This window comes from Cibotium barometz, chromosome 23 (assembly GCF_041138505.1).
Source record: "Cibotium barometz isolate CiBa-2024 chromosome 23, ASM4113850v1, whole genome shotgun sequence".
Lineage (NCBI taxonomy): Eukaryota > Viridiplantae > Streptophyta > Polypodiopsida > Cyatheales > Cibotiaceae > Cibotium > Cibotium barometz.
The window spans coordinates 25866759-25890149 of NC_141068.1; the positions used below are offsets into that span (position 1 = coordinate 25866759).

Genomic DNA, 23391 nt, shown 5'->3' on the forward strand with positions numbered 1-23391 from the left:
TACTACGTGATGTTAGTTCTATAAAGGCTTTAGTACAGTGGGATGTTAGTTTTATTTTGTGTGATGTATGGTTATGCATAATGGGCATGCTTTAATTGCTTGGAAGTAATTTTTTTATTTAGATAAAATGTATAAGAGATCAACATTACAAATAGTTTGAAATAGATTTTGCAATGTAGGGGTGCATAATGATAGTTTTTAAAATAATAATATATAGCTTTGATTAGTATAATACTTGCATTGAGTTTGAATGTGCTAAGCATAATTATCAATATAGCTTGGGATAAAATATTCCTAGCATTGCAAGGATAAAAATATTTTTGGCTAAGGTCCTTGAACTCACTTTGATTTGTGATGTGTATTTTTATGTAGCTTTCTACCAATGTTACCTATGATTCAAGGATGGGAGAGGAGAAACTAGTTCATTCTTTGTTTCTAGATGATGAATGATCAGAGGATGAGAATGAGTTTTAGCTCATTTCTAATATTTTGTATTATATCTTGGTGCTACTTTTAAAAGTATTTGATACATTGTATATCATATCCTACATTTCTTTTTAGAGAGTACTTGATATAGACAAGTGGACGATATAGTCAAATTTATAGTATTTAAGGAGATAGATGTTTGATGATGTGGTTAAGTGAAATAAGCAACTTCATGTGACTATAGATGTATCTTCTAAAATTAAAAATTTCAACTAGAGTCGGTCTTCAACTTGATCATGTTGGTTTTCAACTAGAGGATGCATGTTATTCCTTTCCTTCTCACTCATTTTTTTTTGTTTTGCTCAATTTTTATCTCTTCATTTTCTAGCTGCCTCTCTAATATGTGGGATGCCCCTCTTCATTTGGTTGGATGGATGAATTTCAAATTGCTATAAGGTTTAATCTAACTAGGCATGACAGATTTCATGGGGGTGACTTTGCAAGACTTGAGTAGTTGGAGGTGTCTCTACAACGATGAATGTGTACAGACATGGCCCAAAGACTCAACTTGGTTGGGCAAAGCCCTTTGTGTGTGTGTGTGTGTGTATACATATACATATACATATACATGTATGTATGTATGTATACATACATGTGTAATACTGAAGCCTATCTAGACAGTTCTTTGATATCTACTATTCTCACAACTCTACTGGATTCATACCAAGGTTTTGTATCTACACGCAAGCTCATGAATAAAGGGTAAACCCAATGCCCTTACTTTTGATGAGTTGGTTTCAATGCTTTTAGACGAAGAGTAATCTTAGCACCGAACTAGTATGCGTGTAGGAGATTAAGGTAAAAGTAAAGCCTTTTCTTAGGGTGGCTATAAGCCAAAGGCAGAATCAACCTAGTCTTCTAGAAAAGATGCCAAGAAGGGGAGTGATAAACCTAAGAAGAAAGGCAAGTTACAACTACTGTCAGAAAAAGCCAGGTCATAATAGAGAAGGAAAAGGAGAAGAAGAAACAGTTAGGCATGGCTCTAGGTTGATGCATCAGCACTAAGGTGCTGAAAAGGAGGTGTCAGTGAACTATGCATAAGATGATTGGGTATTCATTGTGCACTACAATGAATTATGATTCTTTTATCCCTGACCAATGCATGTCAGTTGATAGATTAGCATGATTTATTTTCCTCACTTGAGTTTGATCCTCAAGGAGAAAAGTCACATGTGCAAACAACTCCTTGTATATCCAGTAAAAGGACTTGGTAAGGTTGTTCTCATCACTACTGGCAAAATACTGCAAATGGTGGGATAACCACTCTCTCAAAAGTCTTATTTGTGCCAGGTATCAAAAAGAACTTGTTATCATAGTCTCTGCCATTAGGGTAGGCCCTTAGGGTAGGCCCAGTGGTTATATTTTTTTATGACAAGTGTGCAATTCATGAGGTCAGTGATGGAGACATCACTATGGTAATGGTATTCTAAGCCATGGGCTTTAAAGGTTGGACAGGTATGAGAGATTGGCACATAATGCTTATTCAGTTTACTACCACACGGGCTATGAGTGACGGATCTATGGCATGCCTGCTTTGGTCACTTGAATTTTTGTAGATTGTTGCACCTTAAAAGGCAAGAGATGGTGTTAAAGTTGCCAAAGCTTGTGAGGCCCTTGTCAAACATGTATGTGAGGGGTGCATTTTGGGCAAGATGAAACGTGCATCATTCCCAGAAGATGGATCAATTAGGGCTGTCCAAAAATTAAAGCTTATGTATAGAGATGCATGTGGTACCATGAGGACACCATTAATCGAGGGATATCTCTACTTTGTGACTTTTCTAGGCATTGTATCTATTGAAGGCTAAGTCAAAGGCTTTTACATGATTTAGACACATGGTTGAAAATGTGTCTACATATAAAGTTGGCACCCTTCATGTAGATCAACGGGGGAAGTATATGTTAAAGGAGATTCATATATATGGCTAAAAGAGGCATAAAACACCAATGCACAATGCTTATACACCTCAGCAGCAAAATGATGTAGTTGAGAGGAAGAATAGATCTCTCATGGAGATGCCACATTTCATGGTTAAAGCCCAAGATTTTCCTCATGTCTTTTTGTGTGCCACTTATGTGCTAAATGAATGTCCCACCAAGGCCTTACAGAAAATTATGCGGTTGGAGGCAATTATGTGTGCCACTTATGTGCTAAACGGATGTTCCACCAAGGCCTTACAGATAATTATGTGGTTGGAGGCAATTATGTGTGCCACTTATGTGCTAAACAAATGTCCCACTAAGGCCGTACAGACAATTAACCCTTATAAAGCTTGGAATGGCAGGAAGCTCTCTATGGCCCATTTGTATGTTTTAGTTATCTTGCTTATACTCTTGTGTATGAGCAACAATGCAATAAGCTGGACAATAAGGTAGTAAAACGTATTTTTGTGGGATACAGCTCAGAAAGCAAAGGGTGTAAAGTTTACCATCATCCAAAGTAAATTTCGGTGAGTAGAGATGTCATCTTAGTTAAGAACTCAATTCAACCCATGCTTTTAAATATTCCTCTACGTAGGCACCAAGGGTTGAGCCTTTTTCTCTCCTCGGATACATAGGCTACCAAGGGCCAAGCCCTTTTCTTCTTTGCTATAGTAGGCATTCTTTGATCTAGCTCTCTTTGACAATATAGAGAGGCAATGACAAGATCTCCTCTTATGGATATGAGCTTGGTGCATAATACATGATCCAATGATTATTGCATCATGCAGATTCATGAATCTTGGTACTCCTCGACCAAAAGAAGGAGGCCATCACAAGAACTATAACAAGGAGATACTATGCTTTCATATGAATAGGGGTCTATAGGAGAAAATTTTATATTATTTCACATTGCTAGATCCAATAAAGGAGGACTTAGTGGGAGGTGAAAGTTGGCCTCATCACATTCACCACCATAATATTTTGTTCGATGTGATAGGTAATGACTTTATTTCAACCCATTAGAGGCACCAACTCCTAGGGAAGGATCAGTGCACATCCCTTACACATTGGCAAGGCAAAAAGCTTGATCGTGCTTAGTGTAACTACTCGGCTTATGAGAGCGAGAGTTACTAGCTATTATTCATGCTCTCTGAAAAAGTCACGACATTACTTGTATGGTGCTACTTTTAAGGTCCGGATGGACCATGAAAGTTTGAAATGGCTTTCTAGTCAGAATGAGTTGAAGGGTAGAAAAGCTCAATGGACGGAGCTTCTACAAGAGTTTTACCTAAAACTCCGTTACTAGAAAGGTAAGTTTAACGTAGTGGGCGGATGCATTGAGTCGCATGCTGATGGTGAACGAGTTGAGTTTAAATGTAATTTTTAAAAAAATATTGGATTCAATACGTGGTATTTGTGAGCATGATCTTGTTTTCTCATAGGTATGGCTTGTTGTACGCACGCGCACTTGCTAGCAGCCTACACTTTCCTCGTTAGAAAGGAGTGCTAGTCCGGAGTGACCAGCCGAGGTTTCCACGAGAAGAAGAGCACGAATTAGTTCGAAGAGACTAGGCGAGTCTTGGGTTATGTACCAAGATGAAGAGCTCAGGGGTGGACCCTTCACAACCATTTGACATTGGTTCATTTGGGGGTGATAAAGTTCAATGAGGGGAATAGTACACACTATTCCATTGACGATGATGAGTACCTTCTCTACAAAGGTAGAGTTTGTGTACCAACTATTGGTGATTTTCGGTGCCAAATTTTTATTGAAAGTCACAATAATTCAAGTGCTGGTCATCCTGGGATACAAAAGACCTATCCACTAGTTAAAAGAATTTTATTGGCCTAGTTTATTTAAGGATGTCCAGAACTTTGTGCTGAAATGCAAGAAGTGTTAAGTTAATAAACATGAGCACCCCAAGGTTGGAGGTTTGCTTCATCCATTGGACATTCCCAAATGGAAATGGGAAAGTATTTCCATGGATTTCACCATGGGTTTACCTAGAACGAATTGAGGGAATGATTTGGTTTGGGTAGTGGTTGACAGATTGACCAAGATGGTCAAGTTTATACCTACTAAAAAGGAGGTAAAAACTCATGAGTTATCTAGGTTATTTATCGAGCATCTCTACATGCTATATGGCTTGCTCACACGGATATAGTTTTTGATAGAGATAGGAAGTTTTTGGAGGGAAGTTTTCAAAAAGTTGGACACTAATCTTGAGTATGAGTACAACAGATCATCCGTAGTTTGATGGGATCAAGCAGAACGAGTTAACCAAGTGTTGGAAGACATGCTTTGAGCGTATGTCAGTAGTAAAAGGCAATCCAATTGGGAGGAGTACCTACTGTTGAGATTCAAGCTCGACGTCAGCTTGTGCCAGTTGCACTATGTGTTGGCATGTTAGGTAGTAACATGTGTGAGACATAAATGACCGCGTCCAGCTGGTCATAGTGTGTGGACTTTAGCTAGGGTTAGCTCTGTGTGGAAAAAACACATAGTGTGTGTTGTAGATTATGGATAAGGGCTTTATGCATTGTGTGAGAAGGGAGATGGCTTCCCTCTATGGTTAGGGTTTGCAATATACATTAAGGTTTGCTCCTGTGTGTGTGTCTCCTCTCCCTTTACCTGTTTTTCATCATGGTATCAGAGCCTGGTGCTCTCTATTAGGGTTTATGAGTGAGTGAGAGAAGAGGGAGAAGAAGCTGTGAAGAAATGCAGTGAAGCTTGCCATTGGAGCTGTGAAGCTTGGAGCACACAAATACTCAACAAATATGAGAGCTAAGGACCACGGGTAAGCAAAGCTAAACACCCTTGAGCAGATTGCAAGTGATTCAAGCACAAACAAGGCAAATCAGGGTTGCCTAAAGCAAAAGAAAATTTTGTTTTTTGCCATTGGAGCTTGAAAGCAGTGATGTATTGTGCAAATGGATGCAATTTGGTAAAGGAATATGTATGTGACAAGGATTAATGTATTGGCAACTCATGTGCAAGCCCTACATTGAATTTGGAGCAGAGTTGATGCATTTATGTGAGAGGAAAATCACTAGTTTGAAGCCTTCACAAAAATAGAGAAATGATGCTCATTGTGGATGCAAGTAAAGCTAGTTTTTTTGCAAAAATCACTACATTGATGGATAGGGCACATGCCTAGGTGTGTTGGGCATCTAAATATAACATCAATTATCATTATAAACTTCTCAAATCAACCCTATGGGCGGCAGGCGCGGCGCAGGCAGATATGCAGAAACGGAGTAGTTTTCTCATATTTTTTGATAAGTGGAGGCCAAATTCTACTTGTGTGATTGATTAAACGCAAAAATTACTTAGCAATTGTGTGATACACATACTTGAGGAGGTTGCTACATGATTGGTTGAAGAAATTATGCATTATGGAGCTGATTAAATAGGCTGTCTATTGTGATTAGTGAAATAGAGGGTGATTAATCGACTAATTACTCTCTCAACTTAAATAATTGGTCTAATTCCTTTTACATGGAGTTAGTAGACATCAATGCTAAGCTAATGAATGCCTGATCTCTCAATTTGGACAAGAATCAAAGGAATTAGAGCACTTTTACTCTACTGGTCTTTTCTAGTTTTACTGGTTTTTCTCAAAACAGAGAAGGGGATTTGACAAATTTGGTATGTACGCACCTTGGTTGGTGTTGATATGCAACATTGAGCTTGTTTAGGTGTCAATGCAAGTTATCCACACTTGATTGAACCACTTCATTGCAATTTGAAGCCTTGGAACGCGTGCCAAAACAAGGTACCTTGGACTGCCTATGCCAGTTCATTTTGGATGCAATCAGTTTGATTTTCTACATCAAAAGTGAAGTTTGTTGAGTACTTTGGAGTATCTGGAACACTTATTAGAGTGTGGTTGAGCTAAGGAAGGCTCGTTTACAGATTTGGACATGTGCGAAAGGTGCATTTGCATTGAGCAAGTAAGAACTTCCAGGCATGGAAGTACATGATTAAAAGGTTTCTGAAGGAAAAAGGGTTTTGGAACCTTGTTACAGGTGCGGAGCCAGAGCCGAAACTACCCCGACAACCTACACAGCAACAGGTTGTGTAGCTCATAATAAGCAATGGTCAGAAAGAGCATACAAAGTTTTGCATTACCTGTCTATATGTATCTCGGATGCTATACTCATACATATACATGATGCTGAGAATCCCAAGGATGCATGGGATACATTGGTAAAGCTGTTTGATACAAATACTAGTGCTCGTAAGTCTTAGTTGAGACAACAGATTCATAATGTGAAACGGAAAGGAAGGAGCATCCATGATTATGTACAAGAGATAAAGAAGTATGCAGATGCATTAGCAACAATCAATGCCCCCATGCCTGATGATGATTTGGTAGACATTGCCTTGCGTGGTCTTGGCAAGGAGTATAAGTCTTTTGATACATCTATCTCGGTTCGGAGTACAGGTTTACCAGATTTTGATGAGTTGGTTTCACTCTTGCTTGTTAAGGAAATCAAACTCAGTGACTCTTTTCATGATGCATCTACTAGCCATGATGATAATGGCAGGAATCACGCTTTCTATTCACAAAGGGGATTTAGAGGCAGGGGGAGGTTTGCATCACATGGTTGTGTGGTAATGGTCTGGATGGCAGGATAGGTCACCACAACAGAATTTTTAGCCTACATATGGTGCTAGAGGTGGTCGTGGATATACACCTCAGAGAGGCAGAGGTAATCCTCGTGGTAGAGGTGGTCGTGAAGGCAGAGGTAATCCTTGTGGTAGAGGATGTTGGCAAGGCCATCAAACATTTATGCAAAATATGGAATGCCATTACTGTGGGAAATTTGGTCATATGGCACGTGATTGTTTCCACAAATAAAATGATTTGAGAGGGGGTAGAGCACAACATGGTGGACATTATGCACAACATGGTGGTGGAAATAATGCATGAAGCAGTAATGATGGCAGTGCAAATCACTTGTTTGCCATGAAACATGTTGTGGGATCTATGATGACAAATGGTGAAAGTGATTACACTTGGTATATGGACTCTGCAGCATCAAACCATATGACTTGTCATGGTGAATGGTTTGAGCATATGAAACCTATGGATGTGAAAGGCTATGTGGAGACAGGAGATGATACCCAACATGCTATCACACATGTTGGAAGTGTACCATTGGTTATGCACAATGGTGAAACAAAGTCTATGGCAGATGTCTTGTATGTGCCTTCTATTACAAAAAGTTTGGCCTCAATTGGTCAAATGGTCGAACAAGGTCTACAGGTTCGTTTCAAAATGAGCATGGTTGCTTCGTTGAGGATTTCAAAAATGGATGTAAAGTCATTGCCAAAGGCAAGAAAGAAGGTAGGTTATTTAAGTTGGATGCTGGGATTCCTGAGTTGAAATCAGCCATGTTCTCTAAAAGCCAAAATGTGGTACAGGACATTGACATGTGGCATAAAAGGATTGGACATATGAACATAAAAAGGTTAAAGAACATGCAGGCAAGAGGCATTGTTAGTGGGCTGCCTAGATTCAAGTATGATGGGAATATGCATGTCTGTGATGCTTGCCAGTTTGGAAAGCAAGCGAGGTTGCCATTTTCTAAAGAAGGCAACATGAGTAGCAGGCCACTTGAGATATGGCGTCCTGCACAAAACCCATCCATTAAAGGCAGCTTGTATTATGTGACATTCATTGATGATTTCAGTAGAATGACTTGGATTTACTTTCTCAGAGAGAGAAAAGTGAAGTGTTGGGAAAGTTTATGGACTTCAAAGCTTTTGCAGAGAAGCAATATGGCTCTTGGATAAAATGTTTGAGGAGGACAGATGGAGATGGTGAATATACCTCACATGCTTTTGAGAATTTCTTGAGAAAGCATGGCATAAGAAGGCAGTTAACTTGCAGGTACACACCTCAGCAAAATGGTGTTGCTGAGAGGAAGAATAGGGTCATTTATGATGTGGCCAGGGCGATGCTCAATGAAAAGAGCATGCCAGACTATTATTGGGTAGAAGCATGTGCCACAGCGGTGTATGTACTCAATAAGATACCCACAACAGCCATACATGGAAGTACGCTAGAGAGGTGGCTTACAGGTTTTAGGCTAGACATTGGACACCTCAAAGTGTTTGGTTGCATAGCTTATGTACATGAGAAGGAGGAAGTTGGATCCTAAGGCAGAAAAGTGCGTTTTTGTTGGGTATGCACAGGATCGCAAGGCATTTAAATGTTACAATCTACAAACTAGGCAAGTGGTTATCTCACGAGATGTGGTGTTTGATGAACTTGCTAGTTGGTACAAAGCAAAGGATGAGGGTGTCATTGATTCCATTGATGCTAATGTGCATGTGAACTTGCCACAAGCAAGTTCTATTTCTATGTCCGGGCAGCAGAGTCTGAGAGTAGCACTATACGTCCATGGTCAGGACGCTTGAGACATGAGTGTGAGCACTGGGAGTAGTGCTGTGGATAAAGGGAAAAAGAAGGTTGAAGGAATTGGCATTACAGGTTATGAGTCGTGAAGTTCAGAGAGTTTGGATGAGGAACTTGGCATACCAGTTTTACGCAGACCAGGTGCAAGGGAGGATAGATATGTGCCTCCACATGCTAGAGTGACAGGTGTTCAGAGTGATCCGCATGCATTGCGGAGATCCCAAAGGGTCAGGTATCTAGTTGACAAGTTGACATATCGTGACTTTGCTATGCATTATGCATATATGACCTCTTTGGTGAAGCATATGGAACCTACATGCTATACAGAAGCTATTGGGAAGCATGTATGGGAGAAGGCAATGGATGTTGAGATGGACGCATTGGTCCATAATGAAACATGGGATTTGGTTGCCTTACCAACCACAAGGCAAAAATGTCATTGGTTGCAAATGGGTTTATAAGGTGAAATGCAAATCAGATGGTTCCATTGAGCGTCATAAAGCGCGGTTGGTAGCTAAGGGTTATGCACAAACCCAAGGCTTGGACTATGATGAAACATTGGGAACAGTGAGAGCAGTCATTGCTATGGCTGCAACAAATGGTTGGGAAATGCATCAAATGGACATGAAAAATGCATTTCTAAATGATGATCTACAAGAGGAAGTTTATATGGCATAGCTAGAAGGATATGTACACCCGAGGTATCCCACTCATGTATGCAGATTAAAGAAAGCATTATATGGTTTGAAGCAAGCACCTTGTGCTTGGAGTGATAAGATAAGCTGATATCTTATCTCCCTTGGATTTCAGGTTTCTTCAGCAGATTCTTCACCCTATGTAAAGAAAACAGATCATGGGATTGTCTTACTTGTCATCTATGTGGATGATTTGATTGTCATAGGAGATCATGCTACAGATGTTATGCATGTGAAGAAGGCATTGAGTGGACAGTTTGACATGAAAGACTTGGGTGAATTGAGATATTTTCTTGGGATTGAAGTGATCAAAGACCATGTAGGTCATGGTTAGTGCAACGCCAATATGCATTGGATATGTTGGCAAAATATGGGATGACAGGGTGTAAGCCAATGAGTACACCTTTGGAGCAGAATGTGAAGCGCGGGCTGATTTTGGTGAAGAGTTGGATGATCCATCTATGTATAGAAAGATGGTTGTTGGCAGTCTTATTTACATGACTATCACACGCCCGGATCTCAGTTATGCTGTGGGGCTAGTAAGCCAATTTATGCAGAGCCCCAGAAAACCTCATTTGGATGCAGTGAGATGCATTATAAAGACCACTGCACATTATGGTCTTCTTTATGAGCATGGTAACTTGGATGTACATGGCTACACAGACGCAGATTGGGCAGGTAGCTCGTATGACAGGAGGTCTACTAGTGGTTATGCCTTTACATTTGTGCAGTGGTGAGTTGGAGTAGCAAGAAGCAACCTACTGTTGCTTTATCTAGTACAGAGGCTGAATACAGGGGTGCAGCCATTGCTACATGTGAAGGAGTATGGTTAAAGAGTCTCGTGGTGGCTGATTTGGGTGAGCCTATTGATGGCAAGGTTGTCATTCATTTGTGACAACATGAGCAGCATACAGTTGGCCAAGAATCTAGTTTTTCATGCGCGGACCAAACACATAGAGGTCCACTATCATTTTGTCAGAGGGAAAGTGTTGGATGGTACAGTGGATTTGCAGTATGTGAAGACTGAAGAGCAGGTGGCCGACATCTTTACAAAGCCACTTAGCAGGGAGTTTGAGTACTTCCGTACTATATTGGGAGTACATGGGATGAGCTTGAGGGGGAGTATTGAGAGCTTTGATAGCCCAAGCTCATCTACATCTTCATCTATGGCAGTACATCATGAGCTTGAGAGGGGTTGTTGAGATTCAAGCTCGATGTCAGATGTGCCAGTTGCACTATGTGCTGGCATGTTAGGTAGCATGTTAGGTAGTAACATGTGTGAGACATAAATGACCGCGTCCAGCTGGTCATAGTGTGTGGACTTTAGCTAGGGTTAGCTGTGTGTGGACACAACACATAGTGTGTGTTGTAGATTATGGATAAGGGCTTTATGCATTGTGTGAGAAGGGAGATGGCTTCCCTCTATGGTTAGGGTTTGCAATATACATTAGGGTTTGCTCCTGTGTGTGTGTCTCCTCTCCCTTTACCTGTTTTTCATCACCTACCACATTTGGAGTTTGCTTATAATAGTTCAAAACATTCGGCAACTAGATTTAGCCCATTCATGTTGATGTCTGGTTTCAGTTGAGGTCTCTTTTAGTTGTAGGGACAGAGAAGGTCTGTTAAGGATTTCTTTGAAGACATGCAAGATATGCTACAGGCAGCTAAAGATAGCATATGCAGTGCACAAGATCGTGCGAAGACGTATGCGGACAGGGTCATAGAGAAGTAACCTTTAAAATAGGAAAGTGTCAAAAACTTTCGCCTAGATATTGTGGTCCCTTTAAAATCCTTAAGAAGGTTGGTGGATTAGCATACAAACTTGAGTTGCTAGAGAACTCTCGAGTTCATCTTGTTTTTCACGTCAGTAGACTACAAAAAACTATGAATCATAAAGAGAACGTAGTTTCTCCAAGCATTTTGGTGGAGCTTATTGAACCAATGATGCTTCCACATGAACCTGAGAAGATTCTCGAATTTAGAGATCGGAACACGAGGCATATTATGTACCGAGAGGCACTTGTTAAGTGGAAAGATAGAGAGGAAGACGTGCCCACATGGGAACACTTCAGTACGCTTACCAAGAACTTTCCAGAGTTTGTTTTCGTGGGCAAAAACTCTTCTTAAAGGGGAGGGAATGTCACGCGGTCCATAGTGACTGCATGAGGGCTCACGACCGGGCCGAGTAAGCATATCGGGGAGCGGGCGGCGAGCGAGACGCTCAGGTCATAGCATCGCAGGCGTTTGGGCAATGTTATGGATGAAATTTTCACCTAGCCCTAATGGAATGATGGCTAGAGCCCTCTCATCTCTTCTTATCCAAAATCTTTGATCTTCCCCTTTTAATCCTAGACATTACTCTCTTCCACTTACTATCCCCCAAAACCCATTTTTCATGAGAGAAACTTGAGTTTTACCTGCGTGTAAGAAAACCTTCACCATCAAATCTATCTACTATGAGTGGATTTGACATGGTTTCATTATGGTAATGTGAAGGTCTTGTAATGGGGTTACCCAAAGCTAGTGTCTAGTCCTTTATAAAAGTGGAGATATGCATTTGATGAGATTAACACTTCCCAAATTCAAAAACTATAAAAGTAGAAAATACGTTGATTTGGAGTACTAAACCAAGGGGAAAATTAGTTTTAATGATGTATAAGTGTTTAGCAATTCTCCAATTGTAGAACAGATTCCTCAATGGCTCTGGAATTTGCTATAATTGGTACTAATTATCCTATTAATAGAGGTAATTTTTTGGTAACAAAGCTGAGAATGGTTTGACAATTTAAGCTTCAATGATTGTCATTTATGCTCAACAAACCAATGTACATATCCTCCAGAGCATATGTATTGAACCCAAGAAGCAAATGCTTGTACTAATGTTACAAAAATTTTGAAAATTTTACCCTTTAGGCATGAATTTTTGCTGCCAACTATTGCCTCCTTTTGATGCTTTTGTCAACAAAGCTCTCCTTTGATGTGTTGCAGCTCCTTAAGATGATGCACCATCTCTAAGTTGTGCTTCTTTGAAGAGAATGAACCAAAAAATTACTTAATCCTTAATTTTTGGAGCTTGGAAAAAGAGGAAAAAATTGCTTGAAAACTAATTAAGAAAGCTAATCGTCTTTCTAATCTAACATATCCTATGGTGTATAGCTACTCAAGGGATGATGGGCGGCTCTGATAAAAACTTGAGATTTACATCTAGAGTTGATTAAGGTGTGTATTAGACTCATCATATTAGCATGTTAGAAAGTAAGAAAGAGATTAATACTAATGATGATGCTAATGACAAAAGTGAATAATAGAGCATAATGACAAGGCAAGAGATTTAGCTCAAAAGTTCAAATATTTGATCCATTAGATGAAGTGACTTTTTATAAGCTTGAGTACATCTCCATTAGCCATTAATTATGGCCCATAATCTTGCTTAAGCATCCCCCCCTAATCATTTCTAGATTTGAGCATCATCTCCGTTGAAGTATGCACCCATTTGGCATATTTTGCCACTTGTTTGAGGCACCTACTTTTGGCCACCACATGGGCTAGCCATTCCACAAATTCCTTATTCATTGGGCTCCCTTTTGACCCTTTGAACCATAGTCTATGACTTATGCAACTCTTAAAAATATTTGAGGGTTACATACCACTCCCCCTCCAAACATTTACCCCACATCACTTCAAGTGAGGGCCAGGAGGACCTGCTTTGATAACAATTGTGAGAGTGGAGGTAGCAACACACACACATATGTAGGAAGAAAGGAGAGAGAGAGATAAGATAAGTGCAACAACACTAAAAGTAGATTGATGAGAATGAATAAAGTACAAGTGAAGTGACATGATAAGGTCACTTACAGACACTCTTATGAGTGTCTACACACACTCGAGGGAAAAATTGCTCTATCCCATTATTAGTCTACGCCCACACATCACCACCATATAAATGGCTAAACATGTCCCCAATAGCATTGGTTTCTCTCAATTGATATGATTCAACATAAAAACATAGCTATCCATCTCAAAGGCACACATATGTCAAAGAATTAATTGCATGGTCACATAGCTATCCATCTCAAAAACATAGCTATCCATCTCAAAGGCACACATATGTCAAAGAATTAATTGCATGGTCACATACTACCTCTGCTATTTAGAGGATGGCTATGCATTTGTTCATAATTTTTGTTAATTTTTTCACAATGTTTGTTAAATCAATTATAGGCTCACTAAATTTTCCATGATGTTTAACAAACCAATTATAGGCCAGCTAATTTCACCATGATGTTTGTTAAACCAATTATAGACCTGCTAATTAACATCCTTGTAACTATTGTGTTCGATTCCATGCAAAGAAACATGGAATATTTTAAAGGCATATGTTGCTACTCTTGCACATAGGCTGTGTAAAGTAAGTGAAAGTAAGCATGAGATATTTTCAACATGCATGTTTGCATTCCAACCATGGGAAACTACAAGGTTTGTAAGAGTTTTCATTTGTAACATGATTGTGTGTATCCAAATGAGCAAAAATGTTTGAGATTTAATAACTCACATAAAGTCTAGCTACATCAAACATGGGAGTGTTGATTACTTTAAAATACAAAGCATAAGAACCTTTGTGTGAATTTTTCTTGGCAAAACATGTGTGCATTTTTCTTGGGAAAGTATAACAATTTTGTGTGTGAAAGCAACATAATAAAATGAGAAACCAATAAGTGCTAGTAATTTTTTTATACACTAGTGTAGGTGTTGAGAAAGCTAAATGGTTATTGGTATTTTTTGTTTATAACAACACCTTGATGAAGCTGGACTCTAGTGGTTTTTAGACATTTTTACATATAATATGAGTGTGATAAGGTATGCTAGATTTGACTTGCATGCATTGCTAAGGGTGTAGAGTGCCACCCATAGACTTGAACAGAGTATACATAACTATCACAAGGCATACATTAAGAGACATGACTCCAATGCATAGCCGTGCATTAAGATGCATATCTTGCAAGAGATTTATGCACAAATATACAACAACATTCCACTCTAGACATGTCGTAGAATCCATAAGCTCCACTATGAGCATGTAGCAAAATTCATAAGCTCCACACCCAACCTAGTGGGACAGTCAGCCCACAAAGGGTTCACCACCTCAATGCACATATTTGCTCATCAAGAAAGGTCTTTTAGCATTCACCTTTGAAATGAAATCAAAGAATCCTTAATTTAATCTTGGAAGTTAATTTTGAAGTTCTAATCCACATCTCATAGTTTGTATGCTATATGTAGTTAGTAGTATATGTATAGAAAGAAATTTATGGCTGAGTCTCCACCCAATTTATAGACTACTCTCCTATCTACGTGAACTTTTAAACATATACACGAAGCCCATATCCATACCTTGCATGTTCATTGAAAGACACAATATAAACAAAATCCAAACAATGTTCATTTCTCACATGTCAGACAGTCAGTCAACTGAAGGGATGGCATCTCCACAAAGGACATCCACATATGTGACATCTCTACAAAAAGAACATCAATAGATGTGTAATCTCCATGAAGGGATGACATCTCCACAAAGGAAATTCACATATGTGTAATACATCAAGGGATAAACAAATTCCTTCAATGTAAGGGAAGGTATGTTACCACTTGAGCATGAAGGTTGCAGTTCCTCCCTCACTAAAATAAAGAGCTTTTTACTGTGATGGTTCTAGTCTACATTAAGCACACACTTCATATCCTTCCACATATTAGGGAAGGCATCATACATGTGTAAGTCTCTTTCTCCTTAAAGAAGTCCTCAAAGTAGCCATGCCTACACCCTCAATCCCTTGATGATAGGCATCATACATGTGTAAGTCTCTTTCTCCTTAAAGAAGTCCTCAAAGTAGCCATGCCTACACCCTCAATCCCTTGATGATAGGCTTTCCTTGATCAAACATGTAGCATGAATATGTCTCCTTCTTCATGTATAGGCAAAACTTGTTAGCATCAGCAAACTGTGTAGATGCGATGACATCATTTGACTTGGTGGTGATCATTAAACACAATCTTTCCTTCTTACTGGTTTGTTTGACTTGGTGGTGATCATCAAACACAATCTCTCCATCTTCTTGGTTTGACTTGGTGGTGATCATCAAACACAATCTCTCCTTCTTCCTAGTTTAATATGATTTTTTTAAAACTTTGGTCATTACGAAATACTTTACAAGACAAGAGTTTAAGAGTTATAAACCTATGTAGATTAACATATGGAGTTTGTACTTTGAGAAAGAAACATTTCCTTTTGCACTCCAATCGTAGCTGAATAGCAACTGGAAGTGACCATGTGGATTTGTAGGATTTGCAATGGCCTGCATCTTTTAAGCTCTATTTCAAAATCACATCTTTCACTACCTTAGTGCAGAGCTATGTATACTCTTCAAGATAGAAATTCTCCCTATTCAAGTGGTCAATCACCTTTCCCCCCGAGACTTGTAAAATACTCCTACATGTGCAATTAGTATATTAATCGTGTACATGTCCTATTATTCCAATAGCATCAATGCTTTTGCCTTCCAAATGAGCTAAGAGAACACACTTGCTAGAGCAATACCATGGACTCATTCCAAACTTCCTTTCTAGAGCCATCTCTACCTCAACCCATCTCTTATCTTCGACTTACAATAGATCCAAGAGAGAGGTTTTATCGGCCGAATCAAAATTTTGGAATAAAAAGACCTTCATTTTAAACTTACTTTCTGGAGCCATTTCCACCTCAACTAGTTCTTATATTTGATTGACAATAGATCAAAGAGAGACTCATTCCAAACTTCCTTTCTAGAGCCATCTCTACCTCAACCCATCTCTTATCTTCGACTTACAATAGATCCAAGAGAGAGGTTTTATCGGCCGAATCAAAATTTTGGAATAAAAAGACCTTCATTTTAAACTTACTTTCTGGAGCCATTTCCACCTCAACTAGTTCTTATCTTTGATTGACAATAGATCAAAGAGAAAGGTATTAGCCATTCCGAATAAAAGAGAAAGGTATTAGCCATTCCGAACTTCTAGAATAAAAAGACCTCATGATGTAGGCTCGATATAAGCTCAGATAAGCCTATTAAATCACAAATAACTATTTCGCATGCTTAATATGAGCTCAGGTTAGCCTATTAAATCACAAATAACTATTTAGCATAGACCTAGCTGACAACTCTCAAAACATGAACAAACTGAGCTCAATATGGGCTCGGGTAAGCCTGTTAAATCACAAATAACTATTTAACATAGACCTAGCTGACAATTCTCAAAACGTAAACAAAGCTTGAGATCCTTGTTGCTTATAGTGCGAGAAGTAGCTCTCCTTCTGCATGCTTATCCACACCTATGAATACACTCTATCTCCTTGGGTTGTATATTTTTGTGTTTCATCTTGCAATCTCACTCCATCAAAAGGTGCATCTTGAGTTTCCTCATCACTTCGAGTAGCATCCATGTCCACTATCATGTTATCTTTTGTGATTTTTCGAGATGATACCTCCTCACTTGTGGCTCTCTCAGATGGTCTAGAAAGTAAAGCATACTAGAAGTAATCTTTTGCTTTAGTAGAATGCATGAAGAATAGGAATAGACCATGCATATTTAATGGAAATAAATTACCTTTGACAAACCTCTTTCTACATTTTGGTCCCATCCTGGAGGATGCTGCACCTAAAAACCAAAGACAACCTCACTACTCTTTATGACGAAATTTGTGTTTCTTCTTTCAAGTCTAAAACAAAATCAAAGTTATGAATCAAATATTTATAAACATAATGTAGTAAGCACATCTTCAACTACACATATAAACCATCTTTTACCCGTTGGAAAGTGAGAAATCATGGGTAGATAATACCATCCTCATCCTATCTAGCTTGATTGTTGTGGACTTGATTGTCATGGACCTAAGCAATAGCAAACCCATCCAATGTAGCCATACTCAAGCCACATGTATAATCTTAGTACTTTATGTGACATATATGAATAACTTATCCAATATTCCTCTATGTGAATTAATACCTCCTTAATGTTTTTTCGAATGCTAAAAATTCTTTCATTTTATTTATGGATAGTTTGCCATGCAATGATAACTAGAGTAGTGCAAGATTTCCTTGCTAATAAGGAAGCATCTTAATGATACAAACTCACTCTTTTTGTGTGTGTGTGTGTGATCTCTCATTCAAGATATACTTTATGTGTGTGGGTGTGTGTGTGGGTGTGATCTCTCTTTTAAGATATACTTTATGTGTGTGTGTTCTCTCTTTCAAGATATACTTTATGTGTGTGTGTGTGTGTGTGCGATCTCTCTTCCAAGATATACTTTGTGTGTGTGTGTGTGTGATCTGAGTCTATCTTATCTCTCTTTATTTCTTTTTTAGCAATACTATAGGAATGTTTGGGCTTGATTGGTGGCCCTCTTGGGCCAGGTGCTCTAGGTGGGGCCAAGAGATTATAGTGCATATAGGTGTTAGCCTTTATGATTCTAGTACATATGGCTTAACTTGCACTAGTCATGCTTGAGCCCATATGCACCATTGAGACTCCAAGGAGGTTGTGCACACCAAAATGAGAATGAGAGCATGAAAATGAGAAGCAATGTTTACATAAAACGGCAGCCATGGATCTCCAACAGCATGGCTATTGAGGGGGAAAAAGGGGGCTCACAAAGCCCCCTTTTTGTTTGCACTAGCGTAAACAAGAAGGGGGCAGCTCAGTGAGCCCCCTTTTTCCTTGCGTCGAGGTGAGCCACTGTAAGAGGGAGCTTTGAACTTTGGAGAAAGCTTGTAATGCATTGAAGGCTTATCTATATGTAATCCCTTGTCTAAGCTAGGTGAAAAGCAATCATTCTAAGCATATAAAATATACATGCATTGCAAACCCGCTAGCCTCAAGAGGCTTGAAGTCACACCACATCAAGCAAGAGAGCCACGAGAATGACAAGCAATTTACATAAGTATCCATGGGTCTTAGCACAAACAGACAAGGAGGAGGCTCTGTGAGACGCCTTTTTTCTTGTATCTTAGTGAGCCTGATCAAGGAGTTTTGTCCCCAGGCGAGATATTCCCATCATTACCCTAGGTGTGCTTGTGTTTTTGGCTTCATTTGGCTAGCACCCATAGGACATACCACCCATTGATTTCCAACTCTATGGACCATAGGTATCGGAATCCATATGGATTACCACTCGAAGAACTGTACGAACGATGACCCATAGCACAACAAGTGAGAAGCATTGTTTATGTCAGATCATTTGTCTTATTTACTGGCAATTATTCTGAAAAGTAAATAGGTGCACTCGGGATATTATCTTTTTCTTTACTTCTTGTTGATGAGTATCTGATATCAATTCTCTTATTGTAATCTTATATATTGTCTTTAATGTTTTATCAATTCTCTTATTGTAATCTTATATATTATCTTTAATTCCAGAATTTTAAAAAACAAAATTGCAAAAATAAACCTTAGATTTGTTGATGATTGACTTTTTCACTATAAACAATTACTATATTACACAAACAATAAATGCTAACCAAAACATCTTTACATTAAATTTAGAAACATTGCAAAATAAACCTTCACCCTTGGATCCCTTGATGATTGATCTCACATAATCAAACAAACAGAACCAAAAACCAACTTCATTAGGAAGCGAAGGTCGGTGCAGTGTAAGAAATAAACTTTTTTTCTATCCAGTGAAAAAAAAGGGCTACCTAAAAAAATGCATATGTTAAATGGTTTTATAACTAGGATGGAATATGTTAATTGTTTTATAACTAAAATTTTAAAATTTTGAATCTCTAAAATCCAGGCTAGTCAAAATTACAACCGGTTTTTCTTTCATTTGAGCAGTGAAAATTACACAAAAAGCTAACACGGCTCCAACAGAGTTTCTGTCTGCCATAGCTGTACACTGGCTGTGATGATACAAAGGTCAAGCGTAGGTTTTCTCAAAGAGGGATGCAGGAGGTGATTAGGGCTGCAGAGAGCGGGCAACACAAGGGTTTCGCCATAACCAAGGACCAAGCTTATGGTCTTCTCCAGGATTGCGCAAAACATCATCAGGACCTCCAATCTATCAGAAGAGTGCAATCTCTCTTTGTCTTTACTGGTCTGGGTTCAGTCGAAGTCTTGTCTAACCACCTCATCCGCCTCTTTGCCTCCCGTGGAAGCCTCCTCGAAGCAGCCCACGTTTTTAACACAGTCTCAAACCCTAGTGTATTCACCTGGAGCTCCATCATCTCTGCACATGTTAGCCTTGGCCATTGTGAAGCTGCCCTCCAACTGTACTGCCGAGCTGTCCTTGCAGGCTTTGAGAGCAACAAGTGTATCTGCCTTGCTGCCTTGAAAGCATGCACAACCCCATCAGCTCTTCTCACCCATGGCATGCTCATACATGATAATATCATTAGAAATGGTGATCTACATAATGATGTTGTGATCGGAAATGCCCTCATCCATTTGTACGCAAAATGTGGTAGTGGTGGCTTGGAGGAGGCATTCCGTCTCTTCACAGCGTTGCCGTATAGGAATGTTGTATCGTGGAATGCCATGATAGCAGGGTATGCCCAACATGGCGACATGGAGCTTGCCATGCAGTGTTTTGAGGACATGCAAAGAGATGATGTGAAACCGAACGTGGTGTCGTGGGGAGCAGTAATCTCAGGATACACCCAGAATGACAATGGCATTCTTGCTCTTGAGTGTTTCCAAAGAATGCAAGAAGAAGAGATAAAGCCAGACAAGGTGATATTTATGAGCACTTTGAAGGCGTGTGGTAGCACAGGAGCCATAAAGCAAGGCAGACTTTTCCATGACCAGATTGTGGAAATGGACCTACATTGTGCTACCGCACTCGGAACTGCCCTAGTTGACATGTATGTGAAATGTGGTAGCTTGCAGGATTCACTGAAAGTCTTCACGAAATTGCCACTTAGAGACGTGGGGCCTTGGAATGCATTAATTACAGGATATGCTCAGTGTGGCAACCTTGATCTTGCTCTGCAAGGCCTTGAGGCTATGCAACAAGATGGCATCAAGCCGGATGTGATAACTTGGACTACAATTATTGGGGGATATATCCAAAATGATGACGCACTTCTTGCCTTATATTTTTTCAACAAGATGCAAGAGGGAGGAGTACATCCAAACACACACACATTTTCAAGCATTTTGAAAGCGTGTGGCAATATGGGAGCTGTAAAGGATGGCAGGATGATTCACGATCAGTTAGTGAGAAGTGGGATACAGGATATCATAGTGGGGAATGCACTAGTTGACATGTATGCAAGATGTGGTAGTTCAAAGGAGTCACACAAACTGCTCAAGGAGCTGCCATATCGAAATGTTGTTTCGTGGGGTGCAATAATTGAAGGGTATTCCCAGTGTGGCAACGTCAAGCTTGCTCTCCAATGCTTTGATGACATGCTGCGCGATGGCATTAAGCCAAATGAAGCTATATTTGTCAGTATTCTTACTGCATGCAGTCATGCAGGGCTAGTCAATGAAGGCTGTAAGTACTTCAAACTTATGAAAGATAATCATGGGATCATACCAAATTCCCATCATCATATCTGCATGGTGGATCTTCTTGCACGTGCTGGGCACTTGAAGGAGGCTGAGAATCTACTTTCTACTGTCCACATTGATCTTAACGGCTGGAGATCTTTGCTCACTGCTGGTAGAACGTTTGGTAATGTTGAGTTGGGGAGACGGTGCTTTGATCAAGTTCTTCAGATTAATCCTCTTGATAGCACTGGATACATGCTCATGTCCGACATATATTCTGATGCTAGCATGTCAAAATATTGCAGTACAATACAAGAGCTCAGACAATGCACTGGTGTACAGAAAAAACCGGGAAAAGCATGGATTGAGGCAGACGATAAGGTTCACGAGTTTATAGTTGGAGACAAAAGCCACCCACAAAGTGAAGAGATATATGCCATGTCGAGGAGGCTAAATACCCAAATGGAGGTGAAAGGGTATACACCACAGGTTAACTTAGTGGTGCGGGAACTGTTGGGTATGTCAGCATGTTGAGAAACAAGCTATAGCTATTGGTTAGTGCACACTTATCAATGAAGATTTTGAATGTTGAGGACAAAATGAAAAGCAACCTTTTTTATTTTGCTCTAATGAAAGGTTTAGCTCTACGTTGAGTAGGCACAGGTTTGCAATTGGAACTATTAAGAGCATGATTACAGGAGAACAATGTTGCCAAGAGACGATGAGCATGAAAGAGAAGCAGTAAAGGGCATAGGGTGGCATGCATTTGGTTGGATCTCTTACCAAGAGCCTGTTTGTTGTTGTTGTGCAGAAGTCAAGTAGATGAACTTGCTTACTAGTGGTAGTGGACTAGAGCTTTTATCATTCTAATGTTTATGGTGTGTGGAGGTATTGCCTTATGCCCAAGTTGTTTTTTTCTTCAGGTTGGGCTACATGAGTTATGATTCTTGGAGTACTGTCATACGAGGGTACGTTGAATATGGGCAAGTATTTCTCATGCTTTCAACAGCTACAAAATTTAACAATCTCAACTATACATCCCAGAAGGTATAACATCTATCCTCTTCGAAGCTTGTTTTTAGGTTTTGTTGGACTCACTTGTAATGCATGGGACGCTCTGATGAGTTGTCGGTGGTCATACTTGCAGGGTATGCTGATTAAGGGTGAGTAAGTCGTTTGGAATAGGTAGAAGCAGAGGGCGTATGTTGACGTGCTACAATATTTGGTTGTTTTAGGACAGCTTGTGACTTTAGGTGCCATTACATGGACACAAAATATAGAGGAGGAATAAAGGAGCGTCATGCAACCATGCCGGTAGAGGATGAGAAACCACATTGCTGGATACGGCCATGACAAGTCCGGTGTTATTTGTGCTTATAAAAAGAGAGATCTAAGAGTGCTCTTTCTTTATGCAATCAATGCAGATCACATTACCTATGTGGGATCTGCCCACCTACCATGAAATCACACATGCAAATGTCTCTTGCACTCTTGAGATTCCAGCTTCTTCCCCATATCCGGATTTTGTACTCTTGCCCTCACGTGATGCACATGGGATGTTGCCTTTCAGCAAGAAACAAAGTCAAATAGCATCTCTGTCTTGCCATGACCTTGCATCTCTGTCTTGCGAGATGCAAGCATGATTATATTTTGTCCTTAGTTAAGGCTTAAGCTTCCTGCTAGAACAAGGTAATAAAATGTGTAAGTGATATCATATGTTTTGCCCTGCAAAGGCACGATGTCCAATAAAACATGAATTAAGAATTACATACATAATACAAATCTCAAAGTCCCCCAATATGGGTGCCTGCCATGTTGTCACGATAATGGTGTGACCCTTCTGTAAGGTGACACAGGAGACGATCTGGAAGAGCTGGAATTTGATTCCCAGCTAGCGTTTGTGCCAAGAGATAGGAGTCTACAGTAGATGGGAGTGCTCTGTGATTATTTTTGATATATTCAGAGCACTGTTCATTGTACATAATACAATTAGATTAGGGTTTCTAGTGTGTGCTTGTGTTTGCTAAATTCTTGTTGCACTCCTCAACTTTTCAAACACTTACATGGTCCCCCCCTACTGCTGTGCACCCCCTCCCTTTATCTGACCACATTTCTCCTGTTCCCAGCCATTTCACCTGCTGCCGGCCATTCCACTTGTTCTCCAACCTTCCGCGACCTCTCTTGCCTGCCTCTTCACCTGCCCACCGTCTCTCCTGTCCTGCCCACCTTCTCCTCCAGCCCTCCACCTCTGCCCTCTGCGGCCTTCCCGCCTTCCCCTTCCTCCTTTCCCTCTTGGTTGCACACTCCTCTCCAACCCCATCATCTCTATTATTTTC

The 23391-nt window shown here is 39.8% G+C and overlaps 1 protein-coding gene across 4 annotated transcripts; it reads left to right on the forward strand.

Moving 5' to 3' along the window:
• Positions 1–19404: 19404 nt before the first annotated feature.
• On the forward strand, positions 19405–22794 carry LOC147625791 (pentatricopeptide repeat-containing protein At1g20230-like). 4 transcript variants are annotated; one of them, XM_086817359.1, is made up of 4 exons: positions 19405–21609; positions 21713–21824; positions 21979–22102; positions 22203–22794. In XM_086817359.1, the coding sequence occupies exon 1, from the start codon at positions 19508–19510 to the stop codon at positions 21587–21589; it is 2082 nt and encodes a 693-aa protein (XP_086673485.1). In that variant the 5' UTR covers positions 19405–19507; the 3' UTR covers positions 21590–21609; positions 21713–21824; positions 21979–22102; positions 22203–22794. The 4 variants fall into 4 exon arrangements, with proteins under 4 accessions (XP_086673485.1, XP_086673486.1, XP_086673483.1 ...); XM_086817360.1 differs by having other exon boundaries at positions 21754–21824; XM_086817357.1 differs by having other exon boundaries at positions 19405–21824.
• The last annotated feature ends 597 nt before the right edge of the window (positions 22795–23391 follow it).